General features: G+C 45.9%; 1 protein-coding gene across 3 annotated transcripts in view; it reads left to right on the forward strand.

Annotated features, from left to right (window-relative positions):
- LOC123991106 (dnaJ homolog subfamily B member 6-like) overlaps positions 1-19555 on the forward strand; it is a 51243-nt gene that overhangs the window by 19099 nt on the left and 12589 nt on the right. For 2 of the 3 annotated variants that reach the window (XM_046292317.1, XM_046292315.1), the window contains exons 2-5: positions 1354-1469; positions 17581-17690; positions 18926-18991; positions 19438-19548. In XM_046292317.1, coding sequence (XP_046148273.1) covers positions 1405-1469; positions 17581-17690; positions 18926-18991; positions 19438-19548 — 352 coding nt within the window. In that variant the 5' untranslated portion in view covers positions 1354-1404. Of the gene's footprint in view, positions 1-392; positions 432-1353; positions 1470-17580; positions 17691-18925; positions 18992-19437; positions 19549-19555 lie in introns of those variants that run through there. The other variant, XM_046292316.1, reaches the window with a different exon arrangement.

The following is a 19555-nucleotide window of genomic DNA, read 5'->3' on the forward strand; positions in this document are numbered from 1 at the left end:
GTCCAGCGACAGTGGGTTTGCGCCCATTGGCGACGTTGTTGCCGGTGATGTCTGGTGAAAACCTGCCTTAAAACAGGCCTACAAGCCCTCAGTCCAGCCTCTCTCAGCCTATTGGACAGTCCGAGCACTGAAGGAGGGATTGTGCGTTCCTGGTGTAACTCAGGCAGTTGTTGTTCCCATCCTGTACCTGTCCCGCAGGTGTGATGTTCGGATGTACCGATCCTGTGCAGGTGTTGTTACACATGGTCTGCCACTGCGAGGACGATCAGCTGTCTGTCCTGTAGCGCTGTTTTAGGCGTCTCACAGTACGGACATTGCAATGCATTGCCCTGGCCACATCTGCAGTCCTCATGCCTCCTTGCAGCATGTCTAAGGCACGTTCATGCAGATGAGCAGGGATCCTGGGCATCTTTCTTTTGGTGTTTTTCAGAGTGAGTAGAACGGCCTCTTTAGTGTCCTAGGTTGTCATAACTGTGACCTTAATTGTGTCTTAACGATCGTTCCACAGGTGCATGTTCATTAATTGGTTATGGTTAATTTAACAAGTATGGGAATCAGTGTTTTAATCCTTTACAAATGAAGATCTGTGAAGTTATTTGGATTGTTACAAATTATCTTTGAAAGATACGGTCCTGAAAAAGGGACGTTTCTTTTTTTTGCCGAGTTTATGTTAATTGAGTTGTAATTGGGCTGTTAAGTAATAAAGATTGCATAGTGTTGCTGGGGTGAGAGTGGGGGTTGATGGTGTGGTGGTGGAGTGATGTTGACACTGAAAATTGATAGGGGAAGACAACGGCTTACTCTGGAGTTTATTCTCTTTTCAAAGTTGCCTCTCACCGGGCCATATTAACCAGGGATGAAATGGAAGACTTGTATCGGATCGAAGTATATTTGATTCTGGACATGTTTTGCCAGTTGCTCCAGGCTGCTTATGATATAAAGTCATGCTTATGAAAAGGGGTTACTTGGGTGTTATGGCTGTGGCTTCAGTTCTTAATTTGTCCTTCCCCTAAGCAATTTTGAACGTTCAACCTTACTTTTAGCAGGTTATCCACTATACCTCATCTTTATAGTAATATTAGAGCTAATGTTAGCTTCAGTCCCGTCCGCCGCTCATCGCTTTCTCTCCCTTAAGAGGGCTCTATTTTCAGGGCAGTTGATTACTTTGTTTAGCTTTGCCACACTGTGTAAAATACCCTGTCCCTCCCCTGTCTTCTAGCCCTTTTGGGCCAGAGGGGAGGTTTCTTAGCTGTCGCACATGCCTGCATCTGTCATGGGCCCACTTTGCTGTGCTTTGCTTCCTCCTTGAGTTCCTCCACATTGTTTTTAGACCATGCTTTGCTCCCTCTGCAGAGCGACGGCTAAAGACTGCTGACCTAGAAGGAGCCACAGAGAGAAACAGCCATGACAGAATATTACCAGATCTTAGGGGTCCAGAGAAACACGTCGGCGGAGGACATTAAAAAAGCGTGAGTATGCCGGCATGTTGACGTTAGTAACGTGTGACACTCCGAAGGATGTAGTAGACTAATTATAGAAACGGAGTAGAAACCGATAGAGTGCTAACTGCAAGGCCTACCTCTATGCACACCGGCAGCTCTACCACAGTGGAGGGTTTGCTAATCTCCTCCACTCATCAGCATATCTCAACACACACACACACACACACACACACACACACACACACACACACACACACACACACACACACACACACACACACACACACACACACACACACACACACACACACACACACACACACACACACACACACACACACACACACACACACACCCTCTGATCAATGTTCCCTATTGTCATTAGAGAACTGATGAGTCTTGTGCGTATTGTTGTTTTGCCAGTAATATGTTGTGAATGACTAACACACACACACACACACTTTTAAAACGGCAGCATGATTGTGAGAGTATGATCTGCCCATTAGTGCTGCTAGGCTTGTGGAATCTAAGGTATGCTTTTTTTCTGTATTTTATATGTATTTACACACTGAGCTTGGAATAACACTGTGAAATTGTGAAAATGCACTTTTAGTGTCAGAGCTGTTTGAAAAGACTGCCGGAAATTCCAACCTGTTTTTGTGGGATGGCATTTTTCATTGAAAATAATCACAGTAAGTTACTTAAAAGAGCTGCATATGACCTTTTTTAATAACTAAATTATTATTGATCGCATACACCACCATTGGATAAGATCAATGAAAACCACAGTTGGCACCTCTGTGATAGTTACTCACACAATGAACTGAAGTAGCTTGCAAACAGTAGCTCTTCTGAGAAATCTTACATGTACAGGAAAAGCACTGAAGGATTTGTAGATAGTGCATTCGAAAGTATTCAGACCCTTTGACTTTTTCCACATTTTGTTACGTTACAATCCATTCCATTCTAAAATGGATTAAACAATTGTTTTTCCCTCATCAATCTATCTACACTCAATACCCCATGATGATTAAGCGAAAACATTTTTAGTTTTTTGATTGTTGCAAATGTATAAAACAACTATAAGTATTCAGACCCTTTACTCAGTACTTTGTTGAAGCACCTTTGGCAGTGATTACAGCCTCGAGTCTTATTGGGTATGACGCTACAAGTTTGGCACACCTGTATTTGGGGAGTTTCTCACATTATTCTCTGCAGATCCTCTCAAGCTCTGTCAGCTTGGATGAGGCGTGTCGCTGAACAGCTATTTTCAGGTCTCTCCAGAGATGCTCGATGGGGTTCAACTCCAGGCTCTGGATGGGCCACTCAAGGACATTGAGACTTGTCCCATATCCACTCCTGCATTGTCTTGGCTGTGTGCTTAGGGTTGTTGTCCTGTTGGAAGGTGAACCTTTGCTCAAGTCTGAGGTCATGAGCAGGTTTTCATCAAGGACCTCTCTGTCCTTTCCCTCGATCCCGACTAGTCTCCCAGTCATTACTGCTGACATCCCCACAGCATGATGCTGCCACCACCATGCTTCACTGTAGCGATGGTGCCAGGTTTTTTCCAGACTTGATGCTTGGCGTTCAGGCCGAAGAGTTCATTCTTGCTTTCATCAGACCAGAGAATCCTGTTTCTGAGAGTCTTTAGGTGCGTTTTGGTAAACACCAAGTGGGGTGTCATGTGCCTTTTTACTGAGGAGTGGTTTCTGTCTGGCCACTACCATAAAGGCCTGATTGGTGGAGTGCTGCATAGATGGTTGTCCTTCTGTAAGTTTCTCCCATCTCCACAGAGGAGCTCTGTCAGAGTGACCATCGGCTTCTTGGTCACCTCCCTGACTAAGGCCCTTCTCCCCCGATTTCTCAGTTTGGCCTGGCGGCCAGCTCTAGGAAGAGTCTTGATGGTTCCAAACTTCTTCCATTTAAGAATAATGGAGACCACTGTGTTCTTGGGGGACCTTCAATGCTGCAGTACCCTTCCCCAGATCTGTGCCTCGACACAATCGTACCTCGGGGCTCTACGGACAATTCCTTCGACCTCATGGCTTGGTTTTTGCTCTGACATGCACTGTCAACTTTGGGACCTTATAGACATGTATGTGCCTTTTTCCAAATCATGTTCAATCAATTACATTTACCACAGGTAGACTCCAATCAAGTTGTAGAAACATCTCATGGATGATCAATGGAAATTTGATGGACTTGGAAATGGGATGCTCAATTTCAAGTCTCATAGCAAAGGGTCAAAATACTTATGTAAAGAAGGTATTTATTGTAGACTGTTTTGTCTAAATCAACCTTAGTGCCTGGACATGCGATGATGTTGCTAAAGTAGTCAAAAATCTAATAGAAAACAACGTTGCCAGCCTTATCATGTTGTCAAATGTATTTTAGAGAGATGGCAATATCATCAAAAATAGCAATGCTAACGTTAGCTAGCTAAAATCCGGTGGCCTCCCTTCAATTATTTGCTCGATAGCTAACGTTACACTGCATCTGAAGTCAATCTGGCAACATCGAAATGACAAAAGGTTTTCCTACTAATTATCCTTTTGAATGTTATAGTATTTCCAATCCACTCTAATGCTCTTTTGAAATCTTAGTCAGCGCTCATTAACAATACATTGAGGAGAACGCTCAGTTCAAAACGAACGTTAAAAACAATATTGTGACGAAACATGCAACCCATGAATACAGCCCTAGAGATGACCTCTGAGTCTGGCCCATGCTCTGTTCCTCTGTGTGGCTGTGTGTCTATTGGGCTCTGATCAAAAGTTGTATACTATAAATGGGACAGAGACGCTCCTGCAGGAAGGGTTTAGTCAGAGAGAATTCCTGATTCAGCACAAAACTCTGTACTGTGCTGTCCTGGACTGCAGAGCCATGGAGTTTACACTGCCTCCCTGAAGACTCCAACTTCAGTGATTTTTGCAATTCGTTCCAGTCATTGGCAGCAGAGAACTGTAAGGAAAGGCAGCCAAAGGAGGTTTTGTCTTTGGGGATGACTAGTGAAATATACCTGCTGGAGTGTGTGCTACGGGTGGGTGTTGCTATGGTGACCAGTGAGCTGAGATAAGGCAGAGCTTTACCTAGCAAAGACTTATAGATGACCTGGAGCCAGTGGGTTTGGTGACGAATATGTAGCGTGGACCAGCCAACGAGAGCATACAGGTCGAAATGGTGGGTGGTATATGGGGCTTTGGTGACAAAACGGATGGCACTGTGATACACTGCATCCAGTTTGCTGAGTAGAGTGTTGAAGGCTATTTTGTAAATGGCATCGCTGAAGTCAAGGATAGGCAGGATAGTCAGTTTTACAAGGGTATGTTTGGCAGCATAAGTGAAGGAGGATTTGTTGTGAAATAGGAAGTTGATTCTAGATTTAATATTGGATTGGAGATGCTTAATGTGAGTCTGGAAGGAGAGTTTACAGTCTAGCCAGACACATAGGTATTTATAGTTGCCCACATATTCTAAGTCAGAACCGTTCAGGGTAGTGACGCTAGGCGGGCGGGAGGGCAGGTGCGGGCAGCGATCGGTTGAAGAGCATGCATTTAGTTTTACTAGCGTTTTAAGTGCAGTTGGAGGCCACAGAAGGAGTGTTGTATGGCATTGAAGCTTGTTTGGAGGTTTGTTAACACAGTGTCCAAAGAAGAGCCAGATGTATACAGAATGGTGTCGTCTGCGTAGAGGTGGATCAAAGAATCACCGGCAGCAAGAGCGACATCATTGATATATAAAGACAAAAGAGTCATCCAGATTATTGAAGGTCCGGACAACAGGCCCTCAGAGTTCAGCGTGTCAAATCGATCTGAGAAGTAGTTAGTGAGCCAGGCAAGGCAGTTATTAGAGAAACCAAGGCTGTTGAGTCTGCCGATAAGATTTAGGTGATTGGCAGAGTTGAAGGCCTTGGCCAGGTCGATGAAGACGGCTGCACAGTGCTGTTTTTTATCAATGGTGGTTATGATATCGTTTAGGACCTTGAGCGTGGCTGAGGTGCACCCGTGACCAGCTCAGAAACCAGATTGCATAGCGGAGAATGGATTCGAGATGGTCAGTGATTAACCTGTTACTCCTACCCCCTACTTTTTCGAACATTCTGTTAAAAATCGCGCAACATTTCAGCGCCCTGCTGCTCATGCCAGGAATATAGTATATGCATATGATTAGTATGTGTGGATAGAAAACACTCAGACGTTTATAAAACTGGTTAAATCACGGCTGTGACTATAACAGAACGTGCGTTTCATCGAAAAGTGCAGGAAAATCTGATCACTGAAAATGGAAAAATATATCCATGCGCGACTTGAACCCATTGATAAAGGTGAACCACATTTAATGGGGCTGAGGTTGCAATACCTACAGCTTCCACACGTTGTCTAGAGTCTTGTCATTTGCCAACTATTTGTTTCTTGGTCAAACAGATGCAAGGCAGCGCATTTCTTCCGGTCTCCGACCAGATATTTTGGTTGAGATTTACCCGGACAGTATTTCTATATACTTTGCCTCGTGATCAATTTGATCGCTTATTAACATTTAATAATACCTAAAGTTGCATTACAAAAGTATTTCAAAGTGTTTTGTGAAAGTTTATCGTCAACTTTTTTAATTAAAAAAAATGACGTTACGTTATAAGACGCTATTTTTTTCGTTTATCACACAGTCTTCATAGATCGATATCTAGGCTATATATGGACCGATTTAATCGAAAAAAAGACCCAATAGTGATTATGGGACATCTAGGAGTGCCAACAAAGAAGATGGTCAAAGGTAATGAATGTTTTATATTTTATTTGTGCGGTTTGTGTAGCGACGACTATGCTAATTATTTTGTTTACGTCCCCTGCGGGTCTTTTGGGGTGTTACATGCTATCAGATAATAGCTTCTCAAGCTTTCGCCGAAAAGCATTTTAAAAATCTGACTTGTTGCCTGGATTCACAACGAGTGTAGCTTTAATTCAATACCCTGCATGTGTATTTTAATGAACGTTTGAGTTTTAACTAGTACTATTAGCATTTAGCGTAGCACATTTGTCATGTATTGTCATGTTATGTCTTGTTCCTGTTCTTTCTCTTCACTTCGTTTCCCCTGCTGGTCGTATTAGGTTACCTTCTCTTCCTTTCCTTCCCCCAGCTGTTCCTCATCTCCTCTAACTACCTCGTTTACTCTCTCCCACCTGTTCCCTTTTTTCCCTCTGATTAGGTCTCTATTTCTCTCTCTGTTTCTGCTTCTGTCTTTGTCAGATTCTCGTTTGCTTCACCCTTGTCCCGTCCTGTCGTAATCTGCCTCTTCATCAGATGCTACGTGTGATCAGGTACCTCTGTCCTCTACAACCCGCGCCTACCCGGAGAGACCAGCAGTCTGTTGCCGCTAACCCTGCTATTCTCCTCTGCTGCTAGAAGGGGACTCTCCTGTAAAGATCAGAGGACTTTATGATTTATTTGTCGCCCTCTCTGCGGGTTGTCTATTTTGTCAATCGATACATCTGAAGAGGATATATGTCTTCCCTGTGTTTGGACATTAAAAGACTCTGTTTCTTTTAAACCGCTTTTGGGTCCTCACTCACCCGCATAACAGAAGAATCTGACCAAGAATGGACCCAGCGACTTCGGATCCTCTCCACTCAGCCGTCGAGATCCAGGGAGCGATGCTAGGCAGACACGAGCAGGAATTGTCTGCTGCTCGACATGCCGTTGAGACCCTGGCCGCCCAAGTCTCCGACCTCTCGAAACATATTCACCATCTCCGCCTCGATCCACCGGCCACTTCCAGGGCTTCCGAGTCTCCGGAGCCCAGAATTAATAACCCGCCGTGTTACTCTGGGGAGCCCACTGAATGCCGCTCGTTCCTCACCCAGTGTGATATTGTTTTTTCTCTCCAGCCCAACACGTACTCCAGGGGCACAGCTCGTATCGCCTACGTCATATCTCTCCTTACTGGACGGGCTCGTGAGTGGGGCACGGCAATCTGGGAGGCGAGGGCTGAGTGTACTAACCAGTATCAGAACTTTAAGGAGGAGATGATACGGGTTTTTGATCGTTCTGTTTTTGGGGAAGAAGCTTCCAGGGCCCTGTCTTCCCTATGTCAAGGTAATCGATCCATAACTGATTACTCTATAGAGTTTCGCACTCTTGCTGCCTCCAGTGACTGGAACGAGCCGGCTTTCCTCGCTCGTTTTCTGGAGGGTCTCCGCGCGGAGGTAAAGGATGAGATTCTCTCCCGGGAGATTCCTTCCAGCGTGGATTCCTTGATTGAACTCGCTATTCGCATAGAACGACGGGTTGATCTTCATCACCGAGCTCGTGGAAGGGAGCTCGCGTTATCCGTTGCCCCCCTCTCCGCATCACTACCATCTTCCTCCACTGGCTCGGGTGCTGAGCCTATGCAGCTGGGGGGTATTCGCATCTCGACTAAGGAGAGGGAACGGAGAATCACCAACCGCCTCTGTCTCTATTGCGGTTCCGCTGGTCATTTTGTCACTTCATGTCCAGTAAAAGCCAGAGCTCATCAGTAAGCGGAGGGCTACTGGTAAGCGCTACTACTCAGTTCTCTCCTTCAAGTTCCTGTACTACCTTGTCGGTCCATCTACGCTGGACCGGTTCGGCAGCTTCCTGCAGTGCCTTGATAGACTCTGGGGCGGAGGGCTGTTTTATGGACGAAGCCTGAGCTTGGGAACATGACATTCCTCTCAGACGGTTAGGGGAGCCCACGGCCTTGTTCGCCTTGGATGGTAGTCCTCTCCCCAGGATTCAGCGTGAAACGCTACCTTTAACCCTCACTGTCTCTGGTAATCATAGCGAAACCATTTCTTTTTTATTTTTTTGTTCACCTTTTACACCTGTTGTTTTGGGCCATCCCTGGCTAGTGTGTCATAATCCTTCTATTAATTGGTCTAGTAATTCTATCCTATCCTGGAACGTCTCTTGTCATGTGAAGTGTTTAATGTCTGCTATCCCTCCTGTTTCCTCTGTCTCTTCTTCACAGGAAGAGCCTGGTGATTTGACAGGGGTGCCGGAGGAATATCACAATCTGCGCACGGTGTTCAGTCGGTCCAGGGCCACCTCCCTTCCTCCGCACCGGTCGTATGATTGTAGTATTGATCTCCTTCCGGGAACCACTCTCCCCCGGGGTAGACTATACTCTCTGTCGGCTCCCGAACGTAAGGCTCTCAAAGATTATTTGTCTGTAGCTCTCGACGCCGGTACCGTAGTCCCCTCCTCCTCTCCCGCCGGATCGGGGTTTTTTTTTTGTTAAGAAAAAGGACGGGACCCTGCGCCCCTGCGTAGATTATCGAGGGCTGAATGACATAACGGTTAAGAATCGTTATCCGCTTCCCCTTATGTCTTCAGCCTTCGAGATCCTGCAGGGAGCCAGGTTTTTCACTAAGTTGGACCTTCGTAACGCTTACCATCTCGTGCGCATCAGGGAGGGGGACGAGTGGAAAACGGCGTTTAACACTCCGTTAGGGCACTTTGAATACCGGGTTCTGCCGTTCGGCCTCGCTAACGCTCCAGCTGTCTTTCAGGCATTAGTGAATGATGTACTGAGAGACATGCTGAACATCTTTGTTTTCGTTTACCTTGACGATATCCTGATTTTTTTTTTTCACCGTCACTCCAGATTCATGTTCAGCACGTTCAACGTGTCCTCCAGCGCCTTTTAGAGAATTGTCTTTATGTGAAGGCTGAGAAGTGCTCTTTTCATGCCTCCTCCGTCACATTTCTCGGTTCTGTTATTTCCGCTGAAGGCATTAAGATGGATCCCGCTAAGGTCCAAGCTGTCAGCGATTGGCCCGTCCCTAAGTCACGTGTCGAGCTGCAGCGCTTTCTCGGCTTCGCAAATTTCTATCGTCGTTTCATCCGTAATTTCGGTCAGGTGGCAGCTCCTCTCACAGCCCTTACTTCTGTCAAGACGTGCTTTAAGTGGTCCGTTTCTGCCCAGGGAGCTTTTGATCTCCTCAAGAAGCGTTTTACATCCGCACCTATCCTTGTTACACCTGACGTCTCTAGACAGTTCATTGTCGAGGTTGACGCGTCAGAGGTGGGCGTGGGAGCCATTCTTTCCCAGCGCTCCCGTTCTGACGACAAGGTCCACCCTTGCGCGTATTTTTCTCATCGCCTGTCGCCGTCGGAACGTAACTATGATGTGGGAAACCGCGAACTGCTCGCCATCCGCTTAGCCCTAGGTGAATGGCGACAGTGGTTGGAGGGGGCGACCGTTCCTTTTGTCGTTTGGACTGACCATAGGAACCTTGAGTACATCCGTTCTGCCAAACGACTTAATGCGCGTCAGGCTCGTTGGGCGCTGTTTTTCGCTCGTTTCGAGTTCGTTATTTCTTATCGTCCGGGCTCTAAGAACACCAAGCCTGATGCTTTATCCCGTCTCTTCAGTTCTTCAGTAGCCTCCACCGACCCCGAGGGGATTCTCCCTGAGGGGCGTGTTGTCGGGTTGACTGTCTGGGGAATTGAGAGGCAGGTAAAGCAAGCACTCACTCACACTCCGTCGCTGCGCGCTTGTCCTAGGAACCTTCTTTTGGTCCCGTTCCTACTCGTCTGGCCGTTCTTCAGTGGGCTCACTCTGCCAAGTTAGCCGGCCACCCCGGCGTTCGGGGTACGCTTGCTTCTATTCGCCAGCTTTTTTGGTGGCCCACTCAGGAGCGTGACACGCGTCGTTTCGTGGCTGCTTGTTCGGACTGCGCAGACTAAGTCTGGTAACTCCCCTCCTGCCGGCCGTCTCAGACCGCTTTCCATTCCCTCTCGACCGTGGTCTCACATCGCCTTAGACTTTATTACCGGACTGCCTTCGTCAGCGGGGAAGACTGTTATTCTAACGGTTGTCGATAGGTTCTCTAAGGCGGCTCATTTTATTCCCCTCGCTAAGCTTCCTTCTGCTAAAGAGACGGCACAAATCATCATTGAGAATGTTTTCAGAATTCATGGCCTTCCGTCAGACGCCGTTTCGGACAGGGGTCCGCAATTCACGTCTCAATTTTGGAGGGAGTTTTGCCGTTTGATTGGGGCTTCCGTCAGTCTCTCTTCAGGTTTTCATCCCCAGTCTAACGGTCAAGCAGAACGGGCCAATCAGACTATTGGTCGCATCTTACGCAGTCTTTCTTTTCGTAACCCTGCGTCTTGGGCAGAACAGCTCCCCTGGGCAGAATACGCTCACAACTCGCTTCCTTCGTCTGCGACCGGGCTATCTCCTTTTCAGAGTAGCCTCGGGTACCAGCCTCCTCTGTTCTCGTCCCAGCTCGCCGAGTCCAGCGTCCCCTCCGCTCAGGCTTTTGTCCAACATTGTGAGCGCACCTGGAAGAGGGTCAGGTCTGCACTTTGCCGTTATAGGGCGCAGACTGTGAGAGCCGCTAATAAGCGTAGGACTAAGAGTCCTAGATATTGTCGCGGTCAGAGAGTATGGCTCTCCACTCAAAACCTTCCCCTTAAGACAGCTTCTCGCAAGTTGACCCCACGGTTCATTGGTCCGTTCCGTATTTCTCAGGTCATTAATCCTGTCGCAGTGCGACTTCTTCTTCCGCGACATCTTCGTCGCGTCCACCCGGTCTTCCATGTCTCCTGTGTTAAGCCCTTTCTTCGCGCCCCCGTTCGTCTTCCCTCCCCCCCCCATCCTTGTCGAGGGCGTACCTATCTACAGGGTCCGTAAGATTTTGGACATGCGTCCTCGGGGCCGTGGTCATCAGTACCTAGTGGATTGGGAGGGGTACGGTCCTGAGGAAAGGAGTTGGGTTCCATCTCAGGACGTGCTGGACCGTTCGCTGATCGATGATGTCCTCCGTTGCCGCCAGGTTTCCTCCTCGAGTGCGCCAGGAGGCGCTCGGTGAGTGGGGGGGTACTGTCATGTATTGTCATGTTATGTCTTGTTCCTGTTCTTTCTCTTCACTTCGTTTCCCCCTGCTGGTCGTATTAGGTTACCTTCTCTTCCTTTCCTTCCCCCAGCTGTTCCTCATCTCCTCTAACTACCTCGTTTACTCTCTCCCACCTGATCCCTTTTTCCCTCTGATTAGGTCTCTATTTCTCTCTCTGTTTCTGCTTCTGTCTTTGTCAGATTCTCGTTTGCTTCACCCTTGTCCTGTCGTAATCTGCCTCTTCATCAGATGCTACGTGTGATCAGGTACCTCTGTCCTCTACAACCCGCGCCTACCCAGAGAGACCAGCAGTCTGTTGCTGCTAACCCTGCTATTCTCCTCTGCTGCTAGAAGGGGACTCTCCTGTAAAGATCAGAGGACTTTATGATTTATTTGTCGCCCTCTCTGCGGGTTGTCTATTTTGTCAATCGATACATCTGAAGAGGATATATGTCTTCCCTGTGTTTGGACATTAAAAGACTCTGTTTCTGTTAAACCGCTTTTGGGTCCTCACTCACTCGCATAACAACATTTGCATTTCCAGATGTCTAGATGGGACGCCTGCGTGCCAGGTAGGAGCAAGAGGTTAACAACTTCCGGCGTCGACAGAGATGGCCGCCTCACTTCGTATTCCTAGGAAACTATGCAGTATTTTTTTTTATATGTTATTTCTTACATTGTTACCCCAGGTAATCTTAGGTTTTATTACATACAGTCGGGAGGAACAATTGGATATAATAGCAACGTCAACTCACCAACATTACGACCAGGAATACGACTTTCCTGAAGCGGATCCTCTGTTTTGCCCACCACCCAGGACAATGGATCGGATCCCAGCCGGCGACCCAAAACAACGATGCCGTAGAAGGGGCAGACGGAGCAGTCTTCTGGTCAGGCTCTGTAGATGGGCACATTGCGCACCGCTCCCGAGCATACTACTCGCCAATGTCCAGTCTCTTGACAACAAGGTAGACGAAATCCGTGCTAGGGTAGCCTTCCAGAGAGACATCAGAGACTGTAACGTTCTATGTTTCATAGAAACATGGCTCACTAGAGACACGCTATCGGAGTCGGTACAGCCAGCTGGTTTCTTCACGCATCGCACTGACAGAAACAAGCATCTTTCTAAGAAGAAGGGCGGGGGTGTATGCCTTATTATTAACGAGACGTGGTGTGATCATAACAACATACAGGAAATCAAGTCCTTCTGTTCACATGACCTAGAATTCCTCACAATCAAATGCCGACCAAATTATCTGCATAGAGAATTCTCTTCGATTATAATCACAGCCGCATATACCCCCCCCCCCCCCTCAAGCAGACACATCGATGACCCTGAACAAACTTCATTTGACTCTATGTAAACTGGAAACCACATATCCTGATGCTGCATTTATTGTAGCTGGGGATTTGAACTAAGACTAATCTGAAAACAAGGCTCCCTAAATTCTATCAGCATATTGATTGTGCAACCAGGGCTGGCAAAATACTAGATCATTGTTATTCTAACTGCTGCGACGCAAATAAGGTCCCGCAGCCCGCCCTACTTTAGGAAAAGCTGACCACACTCCATTTTGTTGCTCCCTGCCTATAGACAGAAACTAAAACAGGAAGCTCCCGCGCTCAAGTCTGTTCAACGCTGGTCCTACCATCGTATTCCACTCTTCAAGATTGCTTCGATCACGTGGACCGGGATATGTTCCGCATTGCGGCGAACAACAACACTGATGTATACGCTGATTCGGTGAGCGGGTTTATTAGCAAGTGCATCGGCGATGTCGTACCCATAGCGTCTATTAAAACATTCCCAAACCAGAAACCGTGGATTGATGGCAACATTCGCGCAAAACTGAAAGCGTGAACCACTGCTTTTAATCAGGGCAAGGTGACCGGAAACATGACCGAATACACACAGTGTAGCTATTCCCTCCGCAAGGCAATCAAACAAGCTAAGCGTCAGTATAGAGACAAAGTAGAGTCGCAATTCAACGGCTCGGACATGAGAGGTATGTGGCAGGGTCTACAATCAATCACAGACTGTAAGGAGGAAGGAAAACCAGCCCCATCGTGGACCAGGATGTCTTGCTCCCAGACAGACTAAACTTCTTTGCTCGCTTTGAGGACTCTACAGTGCCACTGACACGGTCCGCTACCAAAACCTGCGGGCTCTCCTCCGCTGCAGCCAACGTGAACAAAACATTTAAACGTGTCAACCCTCGCAAGGCTGCAGGCCCAGACGGCATCCCCAGCCACGTCCTCAGGCAATGAGCAGACTAGCTAGCTGGTGTGTTTACGGACATATTCAATCAATCCTTATCCCAGTCTGCTGTCCCCACATGCTTCAAGAGGGCCACCATTGTTTCTGTTCCCAAGAAAGCTAAGGTAACTGAGCTAAATGACTACCGCACCGTAGCTTTCACTTCCGTCACTCAGTGCTTTGAGAGACTAGTCAAGGACCATATCACCTCCACCCTACCTGACACCCTAGACCCACTCCAATTTGCATAACGCCCCAACAGGTCCACAGACGACACAATCGCAATCACACTGCACACTGCCTTAACCCATCTGGACTAGAGGAATACCTACATGAGAATGCTGTTCATCGACTACAGCTCAGCATTTAACACCAGTACCCTCTAAACTTGTCATCAAGCTCAAGACCCTAGGTCTCAACCCCGCCCTGTGCAACTGGGTCCTGGACTTGCTGACGGGTCCCCCCCCCCCAGGTGGTGAGGGTAGGTAACAACATCTCCACCCCGCTGATACTCAACACTGGAGCCCCACAAGGGTGCGTTCTCAGCCCTCTCCTGTATTCCCTGTTCACCCACGACTGCGTGGCCATGCACGCCTCCAACTCAATCATCAAGTTTGCAGACGACACTACAGTGGTAGGCTTGATTTCCAACAACGACGAGACGGCCTACGGGGAGGAGGTGAGGGTCCTTGGAGTGTGGTGTTAGGAAAATAACCTCACACTCAACGTCAACAAAACAAAGGAGATTACCGGGGACTTCAGGAAACAGCAGAGAGAGCACCCCCCTATCCACATCGACGGGACAGTAGTGGAGAGGGTAGAAAGTTCCTCGGCGTACACATCACGGACAAACTGAAATGGTCCGCCCACACAGACAGTGTGGTGAAGAAGGCGCAACAGCGCCTCTTCAACCTCAGGAGGATGAAGAAATTTGGCTTGTCACCAAAAACACAAACTTTTACAGATGCACAATCGAGAGCATCCTGTCGGGCTGTATCACCGCCTGGTACAGCAACTGCTCCACCCCTCTGGCTCTCCAGAGGGTAGTGAGGTTTGCACAATGCATCACCGGGGGCAAACTACCTTCCCTCCAGGACACCTACACCACCCAATGTCACAGGAAGGCCAAAAATATCATCAAGGACAACAACCACCCGAGCCACTGCCTGTTCACCCCGCTATCATCCAGAAGGCGAGGTCAATACAGGTGCATCAATGCAGGAAGGACCCGAGAGACTGAAAAACAGCTTCTATCTCAAGGCCATCAGACTGTTAAACAGCCATCACTATCATTGAGTGGCTGCTGCCAACATACTTTCTGAACTCCAGCCACTTTAATAATGGAAAAATTTATGTTATAAATGTATCACTTGCCACTTTAAACAATGCCACTTCATATGTTTACATACCCTACTTTACTCATCTCATATGTATATACTGTACTCTATACCATCTACTGCATCTTGCCATCTTGATGTAATGTATCACTTGCCACTTTAAACAATGCCAGTTTTATATGTTTACATACCCTACATTACTCATCTCATATGTATATACTGTACTCTATACCATCCACTGCATCTTGCCTATGCCGTTCTATACCATCACTCATTCATATATTTTTTCATGTTTTTTTTTTCATTTTTTCATGTTGAAAAAACTAGCCTTTGCTTTCCTAACTGCCTGTGTATATTGGTTCCTAACTTCCCTGCAAAGTTGCACTCCGCGGGTACTATTTGAAGCTAGTGCAGTGCGCCACTGGATGTTTTTGTGCTGGTCAAGGGCATTCAAGTCTGGAGTGAGCCAAGGGCTATATCTGTTCTTAGTTCTACATTTTTTGAAAGGGGCATGCTTATTTAAGATGGTGAGGAAGGCACTTTTGAAGAACAACCCTGTAAGCAGTTTACAAGGTATTACAGCAACACATGCTTTGGTTTTGTTTACCTGGCCACTGATTCAAATGCTAACTTTTTTGTTGCATTTGTGGCACAAATCCAATGCATATCAATATTAATATCAGTACCTATATTAGCATTTCCTAGCTTCATATCCAACTCATCTATAGGTAATGTCATTGAGTTGCACAATACCTTTTTAGATGCTTCAGGATGATTTGGACATGATGTGTGAAAATGCTAATATAGATACCATTTAACTTGCGGATCTGTGCCTCACATGCTGAAAAGTTTTAGCATTTGAAACAGTGGACAGCAAAACCAGTGCATGGATTGCTGTCATACCTTGTCCATCGACTGAGGAAACCGGAAATAAATCATCTAGAACAACACCATCTAATGGTCAACCTAGTAATAACAGAATGTAGGATGGGACATAAACACAACTTAAATGACTGCTCTGAACAGGAACCCCCCGCACCCCACCCCACCCCCACCACCAAATTCACTGGGAATTCATTACATAGGATGAAGACCAATACTCCGAGCTGGATCTCCATACTACTTGTCAGACATAGAGAACTGATACTATATTCTTGTGGGGTTGGCGTGGCGTGTCCGTGGAAGGTTTAGACAATTTTTTTGGGATTTCTCATGTCTAACTCATTGGATGTTGGGTACTATATTTATTGAATATTAAATGAATCCTATACATTTAAAATAGCCCAATCAATTAGAAATCAATTAGCTTATTTTCTCAGAGATCAATTTGTTTTACAAAATAATGTTGCAGGAATGCTTATCTTAAATGTTTCTAACAACAGGAAAGAAGAAATTCAATCGGAGATGGTGGGTGTCAAACCTCTTACTTGTGCTTTTTTAGGTGTATGACCACTGTAAGTCTTTCCGTGTGTAGATGATGATGTAATATAGTAGTGCTGAGCGATTAACTGAAATTTCGGTTATTTTTCATTTGGGCCGACGTCGGTTAAATGATTTGAATTCCATTGTAGTAGGGAGTTGTAGTCTCTAACAGTCCAAAATTCTACATAGCTTAGCACATAAAACGTTGTAATTAACTACAATGACCATAATTCATTGCGCATTTACTTTCCCGGTCTGTGTTTATTTTACGACTGCTACTACGGGAAGAGAGAAGAGTGCGCGATCCTGAGGTGATAAAGAGAGCAGCTGTTGTATTTCTACCTGAAAATACATTTGTCAGGGATGGGCAACTTTGATGAGGGTGGGGGCCACAAAAAAAAACAGAACTCATCATGAGCTGCGTTGCCACATCTATTACCCCCTGTTTTTAAATCAAGTTTGCTGCAATTATACACATTTTGCCAAGGGGTGGAGAGAAGAATTTAGAATTTTATAGCTAATTTCAAGCAATTCTACTCATTTTCCCATGGGGCAGAGAGAAGTGTGCAGTTTCACAGCTAATTTCCTCCAATTCTACACATTTGGCCATAGGAGGCAAATGTTTACAGTTGAATAAAGCTGATGATCGATGGGCCCCACCCGGGCTGTAATTCGACCATGTCACTATGAGTTTAGATAGTCTAGCAGCCAGCTAATTTACCGATCTAAAACCATTTTAGCGTACATGGGCTAATGGAGTGACTGCTGATGCACAACCACATTTGTAAATTGCACCAACTGTAAGCCAGCACCAGCTGCCCATCGCTGATCTACGTGATTTGATAGTTGGTATTCAGCAGTCGTAAAAGTATACCTTATTTTCTTTGAAGAACTACAAAATAGGGATTTTGTCAGACAGCATATTCACCAGCTCTAAAGAGATGAGATGGAATGAAAACATAGTCATCAGATAAAACAAATGTAATATACACAACTGAAATATTGAATTTAAAAATAATGTGAATAATTGATGGTTAATAAGTGATAAGCAGTAATGCACAATCATTACCATCTTGGGAAATGTATTAATAGTTTTACTCTTTTACAGCATTCAACCCACATAATGCATAGTGCATATCAAATTATCGAAATCGAAAACCGTGATTACTTTTAAATAATCAACCCAGAATTGAACCGATCTCAAAAGGCACTAGTCGCTCAGCACTATAATGTAGAGTACGTGTATTTCTGTCACACTGTAGGTACAGAAAGCTAGCACTCAAGTGGCATCCAGACAAGAACCCTGACAACAAGGAGGACGCAGAGAGAAAGTTCAAAGAGCTTTCAGAAGCCTATGAGGTCCTGTCAGACGGTAAGAGCCCCCCCCCCCTCCCATAAGACAGTTTAAATGCTAAAATATCGTCCGGCATCACGGATACCAATACCACATCCGGTTGTAAAATAAATAAAAAAAATATCAAGACATTTTATGGAGAAATGCTCACTGCTAATATAATAATGAGTGATTGCGACTTGTTGTGATCTGGTGTCTAGAAATGTATGCTAGCTAGGTACACACAGGTGGTGATAAGTGGTGTCTTCCTGCTGTACACATTGTATTACATGTGTCCGAGGTGACCTATTTTAAGAAATGCCATTAGTTTGTGTCGAGAAAGTTTAAAGATCTTTGATAGGAAGATGAGCGATTGAAAAGGGGCGGCAGGTAACCTAGTGGTTAGAGCATTGGGCCTAGTGGTTAGAGCATTGGGCCTAGTGGTTAGAGCATTGGGCCTAGTGGTTAGAGCATTGGGCCTAGTGGTTAGAGCATTGGGCCTAGTGGTTAGAGCATTGATAGTAACTGAAAGGTTGCAGCGTTCTATCACGTGACACTACATCTACAATTTGAATTGGCTAATGCTTAACCTTGAACTTAAACTTTTTCTAATGTTTGCAAGTATGGCCCTTAGTTGTCACACAAACATATGATCAGTCACGTGTTGCTGCCAGATAGTGAACACACATCGCTGTCTTGTTTGTTTGTCCAGAAAGGACCTGTTTGTCTGTCTGTTTCAGGACCAAAAATTATGAAATGTACTTGAGGTATGTATGTCCCAAATGGCACCCTATTTACAGTGTAGTGCACTACTTTTGATCAGGGCTCTGGTCAAAAGTAGTGCACTGCATAGGGACTAGGGTGCCATTTTGGACACCGTTATAGGCCTGAGAGCACAACGGACAACTGTAATGTCTTGATTGAGTTGTTCCTGTTATGTACTGTTCACCCGGCAACAGCAGCTAAAACCAGGCCAGAAATTGTTATGTCAGGGCTGTTTGAGCTGTGGAGTACACACACTTCAACTTTCCTCTTTTGGTTCCTGTACAAGCGTTTGAGTAGTCTCTCTTGTTGTCATTCGGCTTGTTTCGTCTATCAAGTTCTGGGGTGGTAATTTAGGACTTTTATGGAAATGGCCTTGAACTTGGGCAGCGACGCTCTGTCCACTAACTCCCATGGCTTGTCAGCACTGTGCACCTTCCAATGTCTTACTATGGCTCTTCCCAGCATTTAATCCCCTTTTTTCTTATATTCCTTTTTTCCCTTTTCATTAGCAAACAAGAGGAACCTGTATGACCAATATGGTAAAGAAGGCCTAACAGGAAGCGGAGGGGGAGGAGGTAAACATTGAACATTACTCCTTGACGTTTTGATAGGCTTATCTAGGAGATATGGAGGTTATAAATGAATATAAAAGGACAGTATTTTATGATATGACACAATGTCTGAAATACCACATAAAGCAAACATGCCAAGGAGAAGTGTATTTTTTTCTACCGATGTACAGCTCTATGGGGTCTACTTCAGTGTTTTACCATAAATCTGACAGGGCAATTACCGACCTCTCTTTTGTTGTTGTTGGGGGGTGGGGTCTGACTTTCAACTAAGCCATTACTGCGAGGCATTATCTGTCAACTAAGTGTCATGCTACCGTCATAGTGCCTTGGAATAATTGAACTATGTTCAGATCGCCGTGTATGCTTGTATGACCAGGAATATCTTGCTTTACCATCGCTCAATAACACTTGTTGGAAATGTAGTTGATGATTCTGTCTCTTTCTCCCAGGAGGGCATTATCACAACGCAGATCACTTCGGTGGTGGGTTCACATTCCGTAATCCAGAGGACGTCTTCAGGGAATTCTTCGGGGGACGAGATCCATTTGCAGATTTCTTCGGTAAGTC

Source organism: Oncorhynchus gorbuscha, linkage group LG12, assembly GCF_021184085.1.
Source record: "Oncorhynchus gorbuscha isolate QuinsamMale2020 ecotype Even-year linkage group LG12, OgorEven_v1.0, whole genome shotgun sequence".
Taxonomy (NCBI): domain Eukaryota; kingdom Metazoa; phylum Chordata; class Actinopteri; order Salmoniformes; family Salmonidae; genus Oncorhynchus; species Oncorhynchus gorbuscha.